Source organism: Antechinus flavipes, chromosome 3 (assembly GCF_016432865.1).
Source record: "Antechinus flavipes isolate AdamAnt ecotype Samford, QLD, Australia chromosome 3, AdamAnt_v2, whole genome shotgun sequence".
Lineage (NCBI taxonomy): Eukaryota > Metazoa > Chordata > Mammalia > Dasyuromorphia > Dasyuridae > Antechinus > Antechinus flavipes.
The window spans coordinates 255,473,123-255,493,487 of NC_067400.1; the positions used below are offsets into that span (position 1 = coordinate 255,473,123).

Here is a 20,365-nt window from a genome sequence, read left to right on the forward strand (position 1 = left end):
AGAAGCAACTTAACCCTGATTGCTTCCAAAAGAAAAAAAAAAAAAAAGATTAGGGTTACTCCTCCCCTTTCTCCCATTTTCCTTCCTGTGAATATAGCAAAGGAGTATCCTGAAAACATATGAAAGGATTTTCAAATGGAAGTAATAACTGAAAATAGGATCCCTGGGATTTTACACAGGGCTTCCTTGGTATGTCCTGACTTCCATCTCTCCTGGAATTTTCCCATAAAAGCTAAATTGCAATGTACCAGTCAGTCAGTCAGCCTTTATTAAGAACCTATCAGGTACTGTGCTGAGCATTTTTCTTGTTTGTGTTTTGTTTTGTTTCTTACAATGATAAAACCAAGAGAGGAGGAACTTGCTATAGAGTAAGGGCTCTCTACCAATACAAAGTAAAAGTAGAGTTTGCTGGGTAGTTTTTGGAAACACACAGCTTTAGATACAATGTATTTTTCATCTAGAATTCATTGAATATGAGCAGACTGGATGTATTCCTGAAATCCTTCTGGTTCTATTAAATTAATGTTTGATTATTTTATATAGACACCATCAGGACACACTGGTGGAAGAAGCAATATGATGCAGTGGAAAAAGGCTACAGATATTGGTTTGAATCCTGGCTCTTTCCTAATTTGGAAAACCCCAAAATTTCTCTGGATCTCAGTTTCCTCCTCTGGAAGGTGAGGAGAGGAAGGGAGGATAAAGGATTTCTAAAGGCAGTTCTAGTTCTACATCTAGGTTTATATGATCCTCTAATATCAGATTGACAGCAGAAGAACCCAAGGGGAAGCTGCTTTGTCTCAATCCACACAAAAAGAGCTGATGGAGCCTTTTCATCTTCTTGAGACAATTTGCCCTTTCCCCAGTTGCTGAGGTGGATGTGCAGGAAATACCAAATGTTTCTAACTATAGGAGAAGTAGAGTTTCCCTCAGGCCCTTCCTCTAGGAGAAGAATTCCCCTATCTTTCATTTTCCTCTCCACATTTGGCTGGATTTCATTAGGGTGACCATCTACTTCTGCTACTTGTTCCGGCAGATTTTATAATGAGGAAATAGCAGAAAAAAACTTTAGAACTAGAGGAGATCACCAATCTCATCAGTTTACTTCATCTGTTCCTTTTTGTATTTGAGCCAACAGATCTACTGAGATTATATAAGTTCTCAGGGAGCTAGTTAATAAAGATCATCTAGAATCATAGCTATGGAAAGGATCTTGGAGATTATCTGGTTTACCCCAAATCTTGAATTTATTTGCTCAACCAGCTTCAATTTATTCATCTAAAATGAAGATATCATTTTACAGGTAGGAGCACTGACCTCCCAGAGCTGCCCTTGATAGAATGAAATAATATTTGTAAAGTGCTTTTCAAAGCTTAAAAACACAAAATAAATACCATTATCATTACTCACCATCTAATATTCAACCATTATTAACTAATAATAATTATAATTAATAACACTTAATGTCTTGTTATTAACTAATAATAAATATTTCATTTTAATTTAATATATTATTACTAACCTCTTCTATACAAGTAATCCTCTGACTTCTACATCATCTCAGTACTAAAAACCTGGGTCTCTTGACTCCCAATGGAGAGCTCTTTAATCTTGTTTAACAAGCTATGACTCATCTCTGGCCATTGCTTACTTTTGACCTTCTATAATTGAGTTACAGGATTGTGGAAAGGACAATAATTTGATGTTCTGTTAAAAGAAGTACATGAGTTTTAAAATAGAATTAGATGAAAGAGAATAATAAAATCTAATGCTGGAAAACACCTTATTTAACTTCCTATTTATTGTCCTGGTTTCTTCATTTTTTTTTTTTAAGATGTAAGGATGTTTCAGGAGCTTTAGTATATAACACAATTAAGGAATACTTTCCCCTTTATTTTGGAATGTGCTTCAGGATACCAAATAATTAAAACATTCCTTTTTATTATTTTTTCAATTTCACTGATATTGGATGTTGTTGCAAATTGGCCTTCATAGAAGGTACAAATGACAAAAAACTTAAGGAGGATTTTGAAATTTTATCCTTTTCACATTGGCGATCCTCCCTCCACCCCCAATTGAAAGAATACACTCCTCAGTCCTCATTTGGTTTTCAATAATACTGATCCATATTTCTCGGAGAAGAAGTATCCAAACCACTGTTCATCCATATTTCTTGAATGATCTGATCTCTGCGTTCTATCCTTTCTGCCACTCAGCAGCTTCTGTGGAATTATAGACAGGGTAAGAAGTCCGGAAAAATCCTGCCATTTCACCTGGAAAGTCTGAGTCTGAAGAATCTTCCACTTCTTCTTCTTCACTCTCTTCCTCTGCCTTGTTGATTTCTGGAACTAAGAGTTTCTTTTTCTGATTTAGTTTCTGGAAGTCTTTGGTGCACGATACTCTGATCACTACAGCAAACAGTGTGATGATTAAACCAATGCAAACACTGGACACAAACAGCAGAGCAGCTCTTTCAGAATGAGCTGAGGAAAGAAAGAGGAACAAAAAACAAAAAGGATGAAGAGCTTAGTATTCAGAAATAAATGATATGAAGAAACAACATTGATAACTTTAGCTTTGAAAATTCATAGCTTCCTCTGTTTATTTAAGTAATCCTAATTACTCAAACTCTAGGACTAACCTCCTGATTTCAGAAATGAGAAAATAGAGGTCCATAGAGATGAAGAGGATTGTCTTGAGTCTCCCACTGGAAGCTCTGATACTTTAATCCAGGTTTTTTCATTTTTACCATTAGATCTGACTTCTAGAAAATTCTATTACAGAAGAATAACAAAGAACTCTGATGTTGTTTATTGTGTACCTCCTGAGAGAGTGAGCTGATGGTTTAAAAAACATATACATATACAACACAAATAAAAATGTTTGAGAACTGATAAATTTCTAATTCTTGCAAGCCATCTAAATAATATTAAACTAAACTTATGAAAATCTAAAAACGTTAACATTCAAAGCTTTGTTATCAAAGTATTATCATCCTGTTATTAGACTGAAATATGTTTATCATTGCCATTGTTGCCTCTAATGTTGTGTAATCAATTAGTCATATTCGACTTTTTATGACCCCATCTGGAGTTTTCTTAATAAAGATAATGAAGTGTTTTACCATTTCCTTCTCCATTTTACAGATGGGGAACAGAAGCAAACAAGATTAACTAATTTGACCGGAATCACTCAAGTGTCTAAGGCTGGATTTGAACTCAGATTCTCCTGACTCCAGGGCTGGCACTTTATCCCCTGTGCTTACCTACTTGCCCACTGTCTCTATTAGTATAATTTTATCCCTGTCACTAAGGCAGGGTAATACCCACTCTGAGCTAATTTCTTCAATTCCCAAAGTTCTGGGACAAGTATGACCTTAGGACCGAGGATATCATTGTAGGTAGCTATCCTTCTATCACTGTGAAAAGCTGATGAGCCCACATAGAGGCACTTCCCCTTGAAATCAGCCAGCAGACACAATAAACTTTTAGAAAAGGCATCTACTCAAATATCAAAGTAAGAAAAGTAGTTATAAAGCAGTTTTCCTAAATCCTGGGATGTACTCTCCCATACACAGAATCCACATGGGGAAGAGTAAGAACAAACTTAAATACAGTGGCAGTAAAGCATATATGCAGGAAATTCCTGTGGGTAATTTATGAACAACAGTCTTGATAGTTTTTTGGGGGGGATCCCTCATGAAGTTCATTGTAAAGAGAGTACACTGACATTGGTAGTAGCCAAGTTGATCCACTTCTAGGCTGGGCTAGCTTCTCACAAAGTTGGATGGATCAATATGCTGCTGGGATAGATCAAGTAAGTTACTTAGCTGATGAGCTGGCACCTCATCTAGCATGGCTATTGACAAGATGGGACAAGAAGATTTTTTTGTCACAGGAACCGAGATCATCTGGATCAGGCAGGTTCTTCTGCTTTTTGACTGCCAGATTATACTTGGGAGGCCTAAATTTATTAGGCATATAATACCAGAGGAGTCTAAATCATAAAGCTGACACTATCTTCCTTGTGTTTCCATCAAATAAACCAATCGTATAAGGCTCATGAGTGGTCAGTTACTATTAGACTAGGAAGGGCAGATTTCTTCACTGCTGTTGCGCTTTTCACAGTGTGCAGTATCTCTGCTGGATGAGCTGAACTACTGTACTCCCTGTTATGGGGCTTAATCAGCTTATAGCTCATATAGCTTTAATGAGTAGCTACAGTCTCTGCCTTCTCCAGTGTGACATATATTTGGAGCTAATTTTTCCAACTCACAAAGCAGTATCTCCATGGGCTGATGAGCTCACATAGGGGTATTTCTCCTTAAAAATTAGTCAGTATATGCAATTAACTTTTAGAAAAAGTCACAGCATAAGACAGAACTAGCTCCCAAACAGGGATCTTGCAAAGAGAAGTTTATATGTACCAGGATCCTGAAACAGATGCCAAAGATCAAGGGAGATGGTAGAGAACAATAACAACTCTTTATCGAATCATCAGTGGTGCTGAGGGAAGGAGAGAGGGATCTGGCCCAAGCACAAAATCTTAATCCAAGTACTGATGATGAAAATATGTATAAATCAAACAAACAAACAAACAAAAACCCCACTGAACAAAATGAAGAAATACCATATTAAGATAGACCAAGAGGTAAGAATAAAGTAATGCCACAATAATTGTAAGCAGAGCCTTAGAGTAAAGCAATTTCTTGACTACAGGGACTATAAGAGTGGTTGGAAGAAATTAAACAACAAAAAAATACCCTTTTAAAAAATGAAATTAGAAGAGGAAAAAATTGGAAGGAGAGTAAATAGTTTAGAATGAAAGGTAGTAAACTTTGCCCAAATGGTAAACTTCCTGCAAATTGGAATGAAGAAAACAGAACTAAATAACTCTTTGAGATAACTACAAATATTAGAACAAGATAATGTGAGTGAAAAAAATATATAAGGTATAATATAATATAACAATAACTAGTGTAGGGTAAAAGTCAAGATAAATTAAGAATCATCATATTCTCTGAAAACTATGACTAAATAAAAATCTGGATACCATATTTTGAAAATCATATAAGAAAACTGCCTATATCTATCAAAATCAAAGAAAAATGAAACAAGACTTTACTAATTACTTCTTCAAAGAACATCCAACTAAAAATACTCAAGAATGTCATAGTGAAAATCTAGAGCTTTCAAGTCAAAGAAAATCTACTATTGTAATACCAAAGAAACAGAGGCAAGATAGAGATTAGAGTTTTTAATATTATATTTGGATTTCTGAGAGGGAGAAATTGTGCTGGAAGCATGTTGCTCCCACCCCCCAAGACTTATGTCCAAAGCATCCAGCAGTGAATTTGAGTTCTCAATTTCATTGATTTCTGGAACTAAGAGTTTCTTTTTATTTCTGGAAGTTTCTGGAAGTCTTTGGTGCACGATACTCTAATCACTACAGCAAACAGTGTGATGATTAAACCAATGCAAACATTGGACACAAACAGCAGAGCAGCTCTTAAACTAAACTAAACTTAGCTACACAAAGGGGAGGTAGAATCCAAACTCTGGTGAACGGGGAACCTCCAGGCAGGGACCATCAATCTGGTGCTGACAGGTTGGGGATAGGACCATAAATCCTTACAAACTGGGAGTTAAAGAGGTATCCAACTAGAGCCAGGAAGTCTGGATTTAGAGGATACCAATTAGGTATCTGAAGTAGGACATCTGGAGTCTTATCTTCTGGAATGCCAAAATGAGCAGAAAAAGGGGGTTGCAACCAGGGGGGATTGAGAACAATTGGGAAAGCTGAGGCAGAACAATTTAGAGAAACTGAGACAGAACAATGTAGGGAAACTGGGTTAGGACAATAAAAGGGAACTGTGGCACCACACTGTAAATAGTCAAAAGAAGTTCTAGAATGTCAAACTCTAGACTTGGCAGCTGCCACTATAATAGAATAAAAATCTTAAAATATGATATCCTAAAAGGCAAGATAAATATTTGGAAAAATATATATCCCTACAATGAGAAAAATATATCATTAATACAAGAGAATTTCCAGAACTATTGAATAAAAATTCTAAAAAGCAATCAAAGGATTCAAAAGACACACAAGGTTATAATAATTGAGTAATCAAAAAGGGCTAAACTATGAAGTGTTGACATTCTAATGGGGGGAAGGCGACAATGAATAATGTTAATGTTTTCAAGGGGCACAGAGCTATTTAAATAAGAAAAGAAATAGAATTTGAGTATGGCACTATTTTTTTTTTGTTGGTTTTAAGAGAGGAAATAAAAGGGAGAGAAAAAAGAACATGATAGAGATGAATTGAAAAAAACCAGGTATACATTCATGGCAGAAAAAGTAGAGGAATGAGTATCACATTAAAATCACTCTTATCTAAACTAGACAAAAGAGATTTGAACAAAAGAAATTTTCTATATTTGTTCATATATGTACATACACATACATACACACAAACACACAAATACACACACCACAGTCTGGTATTAAAAAAGTTAACTCAGTAGACAGGTAACAACAAAGAGATAAGAGAGAGAGACTTAAAAGAGAGTACAGCATAAAGAAACAGTCATAAGCAAAACAAATTTTAGCTTCTGAGGATTGATCACAAAGGTTGATAAAAAGAAAAGAAAAACCATTATAAGATCCAGGCATTTCTGTTTGGGCTTGGTGAAGAGAGAAGGAACAACAGTACAGGAAGAGATGAGTTCAATTATAGCTGACTAATGTTTATCAGAGTGCTTCTGTTTATCAGATCCTCTTTTTTGTAAAGGAGGAGTCAGGAGAAAAAAAGGAAAAAAGTACAAAGGGAAAAAGTACATGTAGCTAAATACATAATTGACAAGTATAGTAGTTAATGTGAATGGTATGGACTTCCCAATAAAATGGAGAAGTGTAGTAGAAAAAAAATTAGAAAAAGGAATCTAAGAATATATTGTTACAAGAAACACACATGTAACACCAATATTCCACAGAATTAAAATGAGAGATTGGAGTAGAGGCATCAAACATGATGACAGAAAAAGCAACGATAAAAATGGATATCACTGAAGAGATAACAAAGAAAACTTTGTTATTCATAAAACATTCAACAAGTGAACTGGAAATAAAGAAAATTACCAGAAAACATTTTACTCCATCACAGAATAAAATAACTTAAAAGAAGTGGATAAATTTTTGCAAAAATACAAATTATAAAGATTATAAGAATTTTGTCAAACATTCAAAGAATATAATAAATGACAAAAGAAACAGATTCCAAGAGTTCTGAGAGATCTCACATACACCAATCCAGAGTAAATAATCAGAAGAATAACCAGAAGAACAATTTATAGAGTGGTCGCAACATTTCAAAGGAAAATAACTTAAAGACTTAAGAAATATTTTTTTTAAATCAGAAGTTGATCACTGATCATTTATAAATCACACAGTTGATATCTTCAACTCATAGAGAAAAATGGAAAATTCTGGGGATGCTTCCTAGAGTCTATCTAATTCACATCCAAAACAACTGCTTCTGGAACCAGTAAGGCCAATATCCTTTTTTTATTTTTTTATTATTAATTTTTTGCTGAAGCAATTGGGGTTAAATGACTTGCCCAGGATCACACAGGTAGGAAGTGTTAAGTGTCTCTGGCCAAATTTGAACTCAGGTCATCCTGACTTCAGGGCTGGTGCTTTATTCACTGTGCCATCTAGTTGCCCCAAGGCCAATATTCTTAAAATACTTTATTCTTGTCTTCCTGAAATGATTTTCACTTACTGAATATATTTCTTCTTTATACCAGCGCATCTTTTTTTTTTTTTTTTTTTAAATCCTGGGACTAGAAGAAAGGCACTCTCTGTTCATTAAGAATATACTTATTAATTCATAATATTGAATGAATTACTTTAAATTCATCAGCAACATTATCTGGCTTTCAAGCACTTCTGAGGATCTCCCACCATTGCAGAAATTAGACAGGAACAGTAAGTATAAGAGCCTCCCAGGAAAAGAGTGAACTGTTCAAAATTTCAGACTGATGGGTCATAGGAGTCAAAATTTACAGACAATAGATGCAAACTAACATTTAGATACCTATGTATGACAAAAGTAGAGTCAATTCAATTACCATACCAGTGAAATCAATTATCCATACATATCTGTATTTATATTTGGCTTTGCAGTATGTTATTAGACTTTTATTTTAGAAATTGGGTCACATGACCAACAAAAATTATAAAACAAAAACAAATCACCAAGAATTCTAATGAAGTAATAATCAATAAAATAAAATAATCAATTAAAAAATAAAAAAAAAATCAATTTTCCATGGAGATGGCAAAGTGCCCTCCATCTCCTCTTCCCTCTGTTCCCTCCTAATGGCCCAGAAGAGAGAGAAATGGTATATCTTTTCAGGATTCCCACCCAACTAAAATAAGATTTTTGTCTCTGATTTGCTCTATATTAAGGTTGGTGAATAATGAAGCAATAATCAATAAAATAAGAAGTAAGTCTTAAATAGAAATATGTTAGTTTAACAACCAACTGGGGGGAGGAGAGGAGCACTTATAAAAGACTTATTGTGCATTACTAACATTTTCTCTAACACTTCCTTAAGTCTAGGCAATCAATAAAACCATAAATAAAAACCAGATTTGTAGCATCTGTGGATTCAAAGGTGTTGATGTTCACACTGAAAAATTTAACTATCAGCTATTTGGAAGCCAGAATAAATTAGGTTCAATATATCCCTGCTATGGAGTTTAAAACAATACAGCATCATGAGAGGGACCATTAAGAGATTTCTTTCTAAAAGTACTAGGGTAAAAGTGGAATTTAAATGGAAGTACTGAAGGGGAAGGAACAAGCCTTAAACACTGTAGACTAAAACTCTTAACACCCTGAATATGGAGGAACTGAATTTTTTTCTTGTGGGACTAAACTGAAGAATGGGAGGAAGCATAAAAGCAGGGAAAGGAGAAAGAAGAGAGGGTAATGTGTGATGTATGCTAATCAAATCCATGGTAAACAAATGAGGGGAAAATAACATTTGTAGTTCTCTCGAGAAGAGAAGCTATGGGAGAATGGTTGAGATGGAAAAGGAGGTATTGAAACAGGGAAATAAAGGGGGAAATCTCAATTCAAAGGAAGAGAAGGTCCCATTGAAGAATGTTCCCATACAGTGGGAGAAAAATATTATATAATGGAAGATGGAGATCGTATAATGGGTGTAATCTACAGAGATTTAGTGCTTAGAAAGATCATTATGTCTATGAGAGTGTTGTGCCTCCAATTGACAGTGTCCTATTTCAGAAAAAGGGGAAAAGAGAACTCTGATTGGAGAGGGGAATAGTAGGAGGCCAACTGACATCCAGAAGAGTGTGAGAGTATAAACGCAGAGAAGAGAAATCATCATAAACTGAACAATCAAGGATATAGGAAAATTCCGTACTTGAAGCAATATTCCTATTTCTTTCTTACTCTTCCAGGAATTGCTATTTTTAAGAATAAGGGGGGAAAAAGAAGAGGCTAAGATCTAAAAATGATAAATAGAAATTGTCTAAAAAAAGGAACTTTATTTCATGAGGAACACAAAAGGTAAAGAAGAAATATATAAGCATGAGAACCTTGAATCAAAGAATAAATAGAAAGAGAAGAATTAATAAAAAGAATGAATGAAAGAAATCTTTTTTTAGAAAAAATATAAAATTTTGAAAAACTAACAAAAGTTAAAGAGGAGAAGAAAAGGAATTTTACCTTATGATTTAACTGTGAGTTTGAAAAAGTGTGTGTGTAAGGGAACTTAGGTAATAAGATAAAAGGAAGAAAGAAAAAGGAATTAATGTTAAGCAAAATTTTGAAATTAGGGAAAGGGGTAACAAATAGAAGGATGAGAACTTTTATGGTAAGAGGAAAATTCTGTGGGAACAGGATTGCCTTTAAGTAGATTAAGCAAAAAAAGGGGGAAAAAAGAATAAAGTATTCTCTTCACAGAGGAATAGAAACAACAGCAAAAAATCCTAATTCAACAACTTATATTTGAGAATATATATGTTTAATATCCAAGGAATGAATATCACACAAAATAATAGTCACATTATAAGGAAGGATTCAGGAAAAGTAGCAAAGCTAGCTAATATCCTCACTGAAACTCAATGATTTACTATTGGCAAATCCCAATGTTCTGGGGACATAGAACATGGTTTCTTCTATGGTTTCAAGGTAAGAGAAGTGTTATAGTTGTCCTCCCTCAAACTCTCCAAAGGAAAAGGGTTGATTAGGTTTCCAAAAGTATCTTAGCAGGCTGCATGCAGAGTAAATGGAAAAATCCAATTATCTAAAATAAAAAACAAATGATGAAGGTGAATAGGTATTCTCAGAATATGCATGAAAAGTTTACTGAAGTTAAATCACCAAAAAGATGAATTTGCCTATAGATAACTGAGAGGTTTTTCTTCATTGCTTTTAAATTAATTTATTGAATTTGCTAGTAAATCTCCTTTAAAATCTTCTTCCTTTATCTTCTTTCTACTGGCAATGTTCAGGTTTTCTAGAAAATTTTGATTTAAAATGATATCCAGGAATAAAGATGTATTTACTGATCAAATGTCAACTCAATCTCTCTCAAGACTGCTGCTCTTTTGTTCACTAGGAAAACAACTTAAAAGTTCATTTAAATAGCCAAAGGAAGAACAGTTTATTAAACCTTTTATTTCCTATCCTCATGGCCATCCTGTCTTATTCCAAGGATCGCTAGTCTTGGTTAAAGGCCATTGGATGGAATAGATGCTTCTCACATGGGGCTGGAGGCTCTTCCACTTCCCAGTCTCTTGGCTGGGCTAGGCAAAGGCTGTCTTGACTCATCCTGTATTCCCTTGGCTTGCTATGAGCCCAAGTCTTTACTTGATCATGCTCATTTTTTTTTCAGTGCTTCATTCTTTTAAGTTTTCTTCCTCCAGCCTCTCTCATTCTACATATGAAAATCAGCTGCCCAATTCTCAAATTCCTTCCCAAGAACTAGTCCTAAATTTGCCACATTCTGAGTTGATGAACCTTGGTTCAGAATATCCAAGCTTTCAATATGGACACAACTGTTTTTTGGCATCAATAACTGAAACATCTTTATGAGTTTTTTTCCCCTTCCAACTTATTCTCACTTGCAGATGGCAGTCTCCAGAGGAAAGTTGCTCTCTTGGATTCTACCCTATAAGTGACTATCGTTGTTGTTTGACCTTCATTTTCGAAGGTGGTTAATGACATCATGGGTGATGTCTTGACTTTCACATGAATTGGATTTAAATGAAGCAGATTTGCACAGTTATAAGTTTTACTCTTTCTTCCAGCATTAAAGTCAGTTGGCAAGACAAAAGTTAAGATACTTCAAAGGATACAGTGCTCTTGATGTTTGACCAAGCTCTAAGTGCTCCACAGAGCCTGCTTCAGTTACTTTCATAGTCCTTGGAACAAATTGTTCTTATCTGCCCATTCTACTGAAGAAAATCTTCAATTGGTTGGAGTAGATATCCCCTTAATTCATCAATAGGTTTGAGGCCTGTCAGTTACCCTGAACCTGGTTTAATCCATCTGATAGTTTAATCAAGGCATGGTGACAGCACATGCTACAACATCTTAGAGCCACAGAAGCCAGAAGTGCTAGTTCTCCCTGAACACTCCATACATTCTAATAGCTTCCCAAATAGTCACCTCATCATGCATTTCTTCTCTCTCAGTCCATTAATCAGCAAACATTTAGTTATTTTTCTTTTTAATAGTATTTTATTTGTCTCAATACATGCAAAGATAGTTTTCAAGGTTCACATTTACAAAACATTGTATTCTAAATGTTCTCCCTCCCTCAACAAGACAGCAAGCAATCCAATATAGGTTAAACTTCTGCAGTTCTTCTAAACACATTTCTGCATTTGTCATGCTGCATAAGAAAAATCAGATCAAAAGGGAAAAACACAAGGAAAAAAAACAAGCAAACAACAACAACAACAAAAATGAAAAAAAAAAAAACTATGTTTTGATCCATGTTCAGTCTCCACTGTTTAGACACAGATGGAATTTTCCATCACCAGTGTATTGGAATTACCTTGAATTACTGTATTGTTGAAAAGATCAGCAAACATTTATTAAAGCAAATACTACATTCCAGGCATTGTCCGATGCACTTGTGATAAAAGGAAAAAAAATTTTTTTTAAGTACTTTCCTTTTCCTCAAGGAACTTACATTCTCTTGGTAGCTACTCCTACTATGGTACTGAAACCCTAACTAAAAACATTACTCAACTAGCATAATAAGAGCAGTATTACAAAAAGATCTCCCTTAAATCTGAAGTACGATTTCTCCCACATATGGAAAAGAGTAACTCACAATGCTTGGTACCATACAACCTGGAAGTCATTCCTCTGCTCACAGAGTCCTTATGATTTCCTGTTTTAGGACAGAGTCTCTGTTGGGTAGGTAGGTCAGCTGAACTACCAGGGTTTGCTTCCTCCTTGACTCCAAAGCTGGAATTCTTCTCTTATATAAAGGGCTATACTCCTTGAAACTTTTTGCTCCTTTGGGTGACTATCTTTGTTTCCATTTTTGTCCTTGGATGAGTCTCTAATCTCTGTAAGATACACTATCACTCCTTCTGGTCCATTAGCTCCCAATAGCATGATTGATGGTGGAGGGAAGGGAAGATTATTTGCATCCCATAGAGATACCTTGTTTACTCATTCAAACTTCATTATGTGTTACTATGATCTGAGGTGAGGAAGGAAACTCTTTTCCTTACATAATAAATATCATTTCTCTCATAGCAATTTACATTTGTATAGTCTTTGATACTTGAAAGTTTATGAAGTGCTTTCCTAAAATGCAGCCTGTAAAGCAGGTTATACAATTTTATATTTCTCCATCTTACAAATACGGAAACTTCAATGATTTACCCATGATCACATAACTCATGGGGGATTGAATTTGGGACTTGAAATCAGGTCTTCAGAGTCTAAGAACCAGTCTCCTTCTAACTCTACTCCACCTTCCACACACCTTAAAGCTTACTATCTATCAAAAGGAGGATTCAACTTCAAATAATAGAAAATGTCTGACTGAGGAGGTTTCAAAACAGAGACTAATAACATATTGTTTACTTGATAGAATTTTTTTTAATGAAACCCATTTAGAAGCAGCCAAATGGCACAGTGAGTAGAGGACTGGTCTTGGAGTGAGGAGGTACTGAGCAAATCATTTAGTCCAAATTGTCTCCCCCCCAAAAAAAAAGAAATCCATTTATAAAGAGGCAGAAATGTGGTTCCTGAGAATCAATGCAAAGCCCAGATCTTCCCTTCTCATCCAGCACAGTACTTAGACAAAGTGAGAAAGCAGCTTTTCAAGGTCACTAAGACATTCAGTGGTTCTGACCATCCTAGAGCTAACGGATACCTGACCCCCACTTCTGTGCTTAAAATAAAGGAACTTTTCATATTGAATTAATGTAGCTAAACTTAAAACAATGCCTTAAGCAAGCTATGTGTATGTGTCTCTCTTTGTGTGTATATCTTTCTCTGTCTCTTTTTTCTGTCTCTCTGTCACTTTCTCTTTTATTTTTCTCTGTTTTTAATGTTTGTCTCTCTCTGTGTCACTCTTTCTCTCTGTCTTTGTCTTTGTCTCTGTCTGTCTGTCTCTCTCTCATTTCCTATTTCTCCTCCTCCTCCTCCTCCTTTTTCTCTCTCTCTCTCTGAAAGTCACAAAAAACCAGACAGTACTAAAATGACTGAACAATTGTAGCTCTATTTGCTTTGAATATTAATGTCAAAATATTAATGACAAATTATGCCCACCAAAAATTGACTTTAGGGTAATAGTTCTTGAATTTTTAAATGTTCCACGTTAAATGTATGTGTGTATGCATGCATATATATGATACACATGTAATCCTTCTAAATACATATTATATCATACATATTATATATTATATATCTAATATATAATACCATATCATATATGACATGTATGATACTTCTAAATTGGGAGTACAATTTATACATTTAAAAATCATACCTTAAAAGCAACACATATTAACTGAAATGCACTAAGAAAATCAGAATGACTTTTTCATAAAGATGACACAAATTTGCAAAATCTTCCATATTTTTAAATAAAAATTACCTCTTTATTTATAATAGAAGGGCAGAGGACTATTAGGACAGAATATAGCATATACAATCAGACATAGTCATTGAATTAGATGGGTTTTGCTTAACTATTACTCTTTATCATGAGAGAGTTCAGTTGGGGGAAAGGACAGTTTTTCTGCTAGAAATAACTTTGGTATAAAGGCAAAATATATTAATAAAGCAAACAATATTTTTAAAAACTAAGGAAGATAATCAGGCATCATGGAAATGTCTTGGTAGAAAACTCCAAAGTGTGATCATTTTAAAAAGTGAGCAGGGATGGTGCTGTCAGAATGTTCATTGACTGAAGAAAATCTGCAGTCATACTATCCTAAACTATCAAATTACTGGCCCTTACTAATTTGGAAGAGTTGATTTTCACTGACTATGACAGCCCCAGAAATAATTTTGTTGGTTGATAATGAAGCAATCTTTGCATCGCATGACTCTGCCACTGGGTTGAAGAAATAAGGTATGGTCTCTTATGAACTAACTTTTCAATTTACTCTTTTCCAAACCATAGTAAGGGGCTGAATATCCCTAATACCCATTCCTAATTTTAATGTTAAGCAGTATGTTACAGACCATTCTCAATTTTAATATTAGTCAGTATGCTATTGATCTAAAGCTCTTTCCGTTTTTTTAAAGGACAGAAAACAATTTTTTGACCATTGTGCCTAAAATAGGCTATTTCATCATATATTCTTCTACTGGTCTTCCCTGTTCATTTTTTTTTATTTATATCTAAATAGTTTGAAGTTTAGGATTGTGAAGGAAGATTAAAAGTCAAAGGAAACAACTTCTTTTTCTTTAATTATTCAGACTTCAAAACTGTAATTTTAAATAATGTATTTGTTAGTCAGACTTAGATAAACCCATTAATATATTGTAGATAACCTCAATTCATTGACCTACCTCTAATGTAAGCAAACGTGGCCAAAGAGTTGCTGACAATAACTCCATCTTTCGCCAGAGCCTTTGATTCGCTTGGATCAAAGTTTATATCTGTTTTATGAAAATGTAAGACCAATTAATCACAGTTGATTCACAAGACATATACCCATAAGTGATACTGCTAAATCATGATCATTCATATAATATTAAAACACAGAAGAAAAACCCAATACCTGTACCTAAGCTACAAAGCAACAGTATAGTTCTGTCATAGGGTCAATGGACACTATCACACGCTAGATAACAAAATTTCTAGAAAATATATTAGAAAAAGCCACAGGGCCTCACTGTTAAATGGCAGTGATACTGTGAGCCATTCCTCATCCATAACATTATGGCAAGAAATAGTGAAAAGCATGCATCACATTTGCAATGTCTATCACAATTCCTGATACTTAGGAAGCATTTAATAAGTATCCCATCTGTTTGTCTACCTGTCTTTGTGAATGTCTGCCTGTCTGTCTGTCTGTCTATCTATCTATCTATCTATCTATGTAGACTAGGAAGGCCACAAAATTTGCTTTCTCATTCTAAAGATGATTAAGTTCCTCAGTCTGGACATCATTAGGGGTTGAGAGAAGGGCAGACCAAAAACAGCTACAAACAAGTTCTGCTATTTACATTCTTAACAACAGTTAAAAATAAACTTAAAATTACTAAAGAATAATTGGGTTTTCTAGCTTTTTGGTTACAATTGAAAAATTATAAAAATCCAAGTTTAAGAAAAATTTTAAATTATTTCTTCCATGACTTTTTGAAAATCAATTTTTAATAATAAATGGCAGAGAAAGGACCAACTAGCATCACTAGAGGCATTTTCCCCACTGGGGATTTTCTATACTAATGAAGTAATAAATCTAGTCCTCATCCATATTTAATAGAACAGCCTTAGAGGCTGCAGATTATGGGACACCGAAGAGATGGACAAAGGAGACAAAAGGGAAAAATGGGTGGAAAGTATCCTGGTGTTCCATGTTCTTTTAGGGGAAATAGCAAGGACAGCAATCCCTGTCTAGAGTTTTCATGGTTGGGGGTGGGGATGGTGAAGTATAAAGAGGCTGGTAGAGTCCTGGAAAAGAAATACTCTTCTCTGAACCCCTTACTGGCCTCTCAATTTTCCATGGAGATGGCAAAGTGCCCTCCATCTCCTCTTCCCTCTGTTCCCCTCCTGATGGCCCAGAAGAGAGAGAAATGGTATATCTTTTCAGGATTCCCACCCAAGATAAGATTTTTGTCTCTGATTTGCTCTATATTAAAGTTGGTGTTAAACACAGATTAGTTTCATTAGTATTGGGAGATGCTCAGAAATTGAAAGATCAGGATCTAATCAGTCAAATGATCCTGTAAACTTGCGGATGGTTCTGGGAAGAGCTAACTCCTTCTGATAGACCCCTACAGTTACTCCCAGCACATGCAATTACTCATACTGGGTGATGGTGACAAGCAATACTCAGAAAGAAATGCATGGTGCTAGCATCTGGCTGGGATTCACAAGTTTATATTATAGCCTAGATAGGTGGGGCAGCTAACTAGAAACAGTTCAGGGAAGATTCATCTCTGCACACATCTATTTCCCTATCTTTGTAATATAAGAGCCTCTAGCTACCAAAAGCTCAGTTTTTTGTGGGTTTTTTTTTTTTTGGATGCTTTCCTGAGGTGCTGTCATTTTCATTTAGGAATTACAGAAGTGGAAATTTCAATCTAAATGAGATATAAAGGCCTGGATATTTCTTCATCCATGGAAAAAGAAAAAGGAATGAGATGAGATTTCAGGTGAAATCCAAAAGAAAAAGATGGCCACTATTTCCAGTGATGCATAAAGCCATCTGCCAACTTAATTAGCTTAAGCAGGTTCCTAAGATTGTGGCTAATTACCCAAAAGTTTATTGGACTTCTGGATGCAGAGCCAACCTCAGGTCTCAGAATCTTGTGGGGTATACTGTGTCAATTTTCATTTGGAAATTCTATGTATATGTTTGTGTATGAAAGGGCATTTGTGACTAATGCCATCCTACTCTACCATCCAACATCATTATTAGCAAGATGATCACAAATCATTAACAGTCAACAATATATATGCCTTTTCCAAATACTTCTTTTCATTCTAATAGATATGTGCCTAACTGTGGTCACATGGACTATCTACCTTTACTTAAAGAGATGTCAATTAAGTAAAGTCATAAATATTACCATAGTCACCATCTTTCTGCTTCAAAGAAGGATTTAGATTAGAAACCATTGGATCAACCGCTGTAAGTATGTTTTGGGGAACTAAAAATAAAAAAGAGAAATTTTTGAACTGTCAATTGAAAGTATTGATACTTGAGCTTTTCTTTGATTTGCAATGTAGATTGGAAACTTTTCAAAACAGTATTTGAATCACTGTGTCTACTGGACATAGAAATTCAATGTGTTATAGGTACATAGTAAGCACTTAATAAATGTTTACTGAATTATTGAAATCAACTATTCTAGACACTTACATTTAAAGTTTGATTTTAAAATCTAGAAGGGTGGTCTCAAGATAGCAAATAGTAGGCTAGCCTTATGGTTAGGAAGACAGATTCAAGATGCCTCTGACACATACTGCCTACATGATGATGAAGAAGTAACCTTACCTTTCAGTATTCTAAGCAACTCTTCATGAGTCTAAGTTGCAGAGGGAGTATTAATCTGCATTGGTGAAGGGAGTTTCCAAACCAAGACTTCCCCACACTGATGAAGTCACAGAGATAGGATAGAAAGGAAAATGAAAGGGAAAATAAAGATAACTTCTCAGAACATGGGTTTTCCTAAAGCATAGAGGCCAGTTAGTTCACTTCATGGATATTATTTTTGCTACAATGATGGCAAGATTTAATTCTTCCCTAGCTCACCTGCCCTGGTCTAATCTGCTTTTTTATTCAGTGCTTTAAGTAACTCCTCTTTCAAATAAACATGAAGATTTTCCTGGAAATTACATGATAAGTTTTTCTGAGTATCACTGGCTTATCTACTGGAGACAAATCCATGAAAACAACCAAGAGACTGAGGCTGGAGACGTTAAGAACATACCTGATTTCTAGCTTTCAGAAAGAAAGCTAAAAAGTGATTTAAAAATACAGCCAAGCAAAACTGCTACATATTAGTTTTTCACCTCCACTGTAAGTGAAGATCTACAAACAGCAACCCATTTATAGATCTTTTCATTTTTATTTTTTTTAATTTTATTAAAGCTTTTTATTTATACTAATAGAAGTTTTTTAAAAAGCTTTAATGCAACTGGGAGAATAGCTCTAATCTATGGTCCAAGAAATCTGCAGTGGAAACCAGGCATTAAGTATGAAAGAACAAATTTTGCCTCAAAATGTTTTGGGGTTTTGTTTGAAGAGAGATGCTTGTTTTTTCCTCTTCTTCTAATAGTAAGGAGCTAGCATTTATTAAGAATCTCATATGCTAACCACATTCATACATTATCTCAATTGGTCCTCCCAACAACCCTATGAGGCAGGCACTGTTATTTATTCCCATTTTATTGTTAAGGAAACTGAAGTGAGCAGATTCTTTAGTAACTTGCCCAAGTTGATCACACAGCTAATAAATATCTGAATCTGAATTTGAACCCAGGTCTTCTAGACTTGAAGCCTACAGCTCCATTCCCTAACACTACTAGCTGCTTCAGTGGGGATAGGGTGGAGGAAGAGGCAGTGCTAAGGATGGAAGAATGATGAATGCAGGAAATCTAAGTGAAGTAGATACTAGCTGTGTAAGTCATGAGATCTTTACAGCCTGATGATTTTTTAAAAGTATATTTGCAAGGCATTTTAATAGAATAAAATTATTCTCTTTACTTTTTTTCCCTTTTGTTTTTGTTTTGTTTTTTTCCTTTGGTATTGAGGTGAGAGAAATTCAACTGAAACTTTGAATTGTCCTGTTTTACCAAGTATTTTTGGATTGTTCCTTAATACACACTTTTCTAGAGAGTCAAACCAGCTAAATTTTTTTTTTTTTGCAAAGAAGTAATTGTTGTTCAACCATTCAGTAGTGCCAACTTTCATAATCCTATTTTGGGATTTTCTTGGCAAAGTTTGTGGTTTGCCATTTCCTTCTTTTATGGCTGAGGAAACTGAGGCAAACAGGGTTAAGTGACTTGCTTAAATTTACACATCTAGTATGTGTTTGAGGCTGGACCTGAACTCAGGGAGATGAATCTGCTCCAGGATCAGTGCTCTATCCACTACAGCACCTAGCTGCCCCAGCAAAGAAGTGGCTCTTGAGTCAAGTGACAAAATGATGACTCATAGATCAGTGCACAGGAATGAGAAAACTAAACTGCACTGCTACAAAACAGTTATTGACTGTTTAATTAATTTTTATTAACTGGGGCAGCTGGGTGGCACCATGGACAGAGCACCAGCCCTGGAGTCAGGAGGACCTGCATGCAAATTCGGCAACTTGACACTTAATAACTATGAGACCTGGGCAAGACACTTAACCAACCACAGAAAAAAATGAAAGAAATTAAATAGAAAGAAATTAAAATAGTAAATTTTTTTGGCATAGTATTATGTTCTCTCCCTGCCAAAAAGTGAACTGCTCTTGTATATCTATCTGTCTACAAACTGGATTTCAAAAGATGGCCTAAAAGAAAAGTACCTTGATTCTTGCATGCATTGTCACAGACTTTAAGAAAGAAAAAATCAGATTTATCAAAGAGGAAATTCAAAGTGGGAGAAATGCCAAGGTTACCTTTTTTGAAAGAAGAATCTATACATAGATAGGGTAAATATGAAATGGGTAGCATATTAAAATAAATAAATAAATAAACCTACCCATTGACTAGGTGCAAAGAGCCAGATTTGTCCAAACCATTTAGAGCCATTCAAAAATAGATCGGTCTTAGTATCCTTTTAAAGAGACTTGATAGTAATTCAAATCTAAAGAGTTTTTCCCCTGCCATAATAAAAGAGCAAATTCATTAGAGAGATTTGAAAGATATTCTGTCTTTGCTATCTTTGTTTAGTTGATTTTAAAAAGTAATTCACATTTAAACAGAGACTCATTTAGTCTATTTTAACTAGACCTACAACTAATAATACTAATGATACAAGATGATGTTAAATGGTTTTTCCACCTGGCAATTTTCTGCATATAATATTGCAACTCATAGGTCAAGTCCTGTACTTAAACAACAAACATGCTTCCTTCCTCCTTTCTTTCTTTCTTTTTCTTTCTCTCGCTCTTTCTTTTCTGCAATTAGAA

At 34.8% G+C, this 20,365-nt stretch overlaps 1 protein-coding gene across 1 annotated transcript in view; it reads right to left on the bottom strand.

Moving 5' to 3' along the window:
- Positions 1-1,921: 1,921 nt before the first annotated feature.
- Positions 1,922-20,365, bottom strand: part of EVA1C (eva-1 homolog C) — an 82,582-nt gene continuing 64,138 nt past the window's right edge. Inside the window, 4 exon segments of the mRNA XM_051984970.1 lie at positions 1,922-2,211; positions 2,214-2,483; positions 15,086-15,175; positions 17,315-17,395. Coding sequence (XP_051840930.1) covers positions 2,111-2,211; positions 2,214-2,483; positions 15,086-15,175; positions 17,315-17,395 — 542 coding nt within the window. The 3' untranslated portion in view covers positions 1,922-2,110.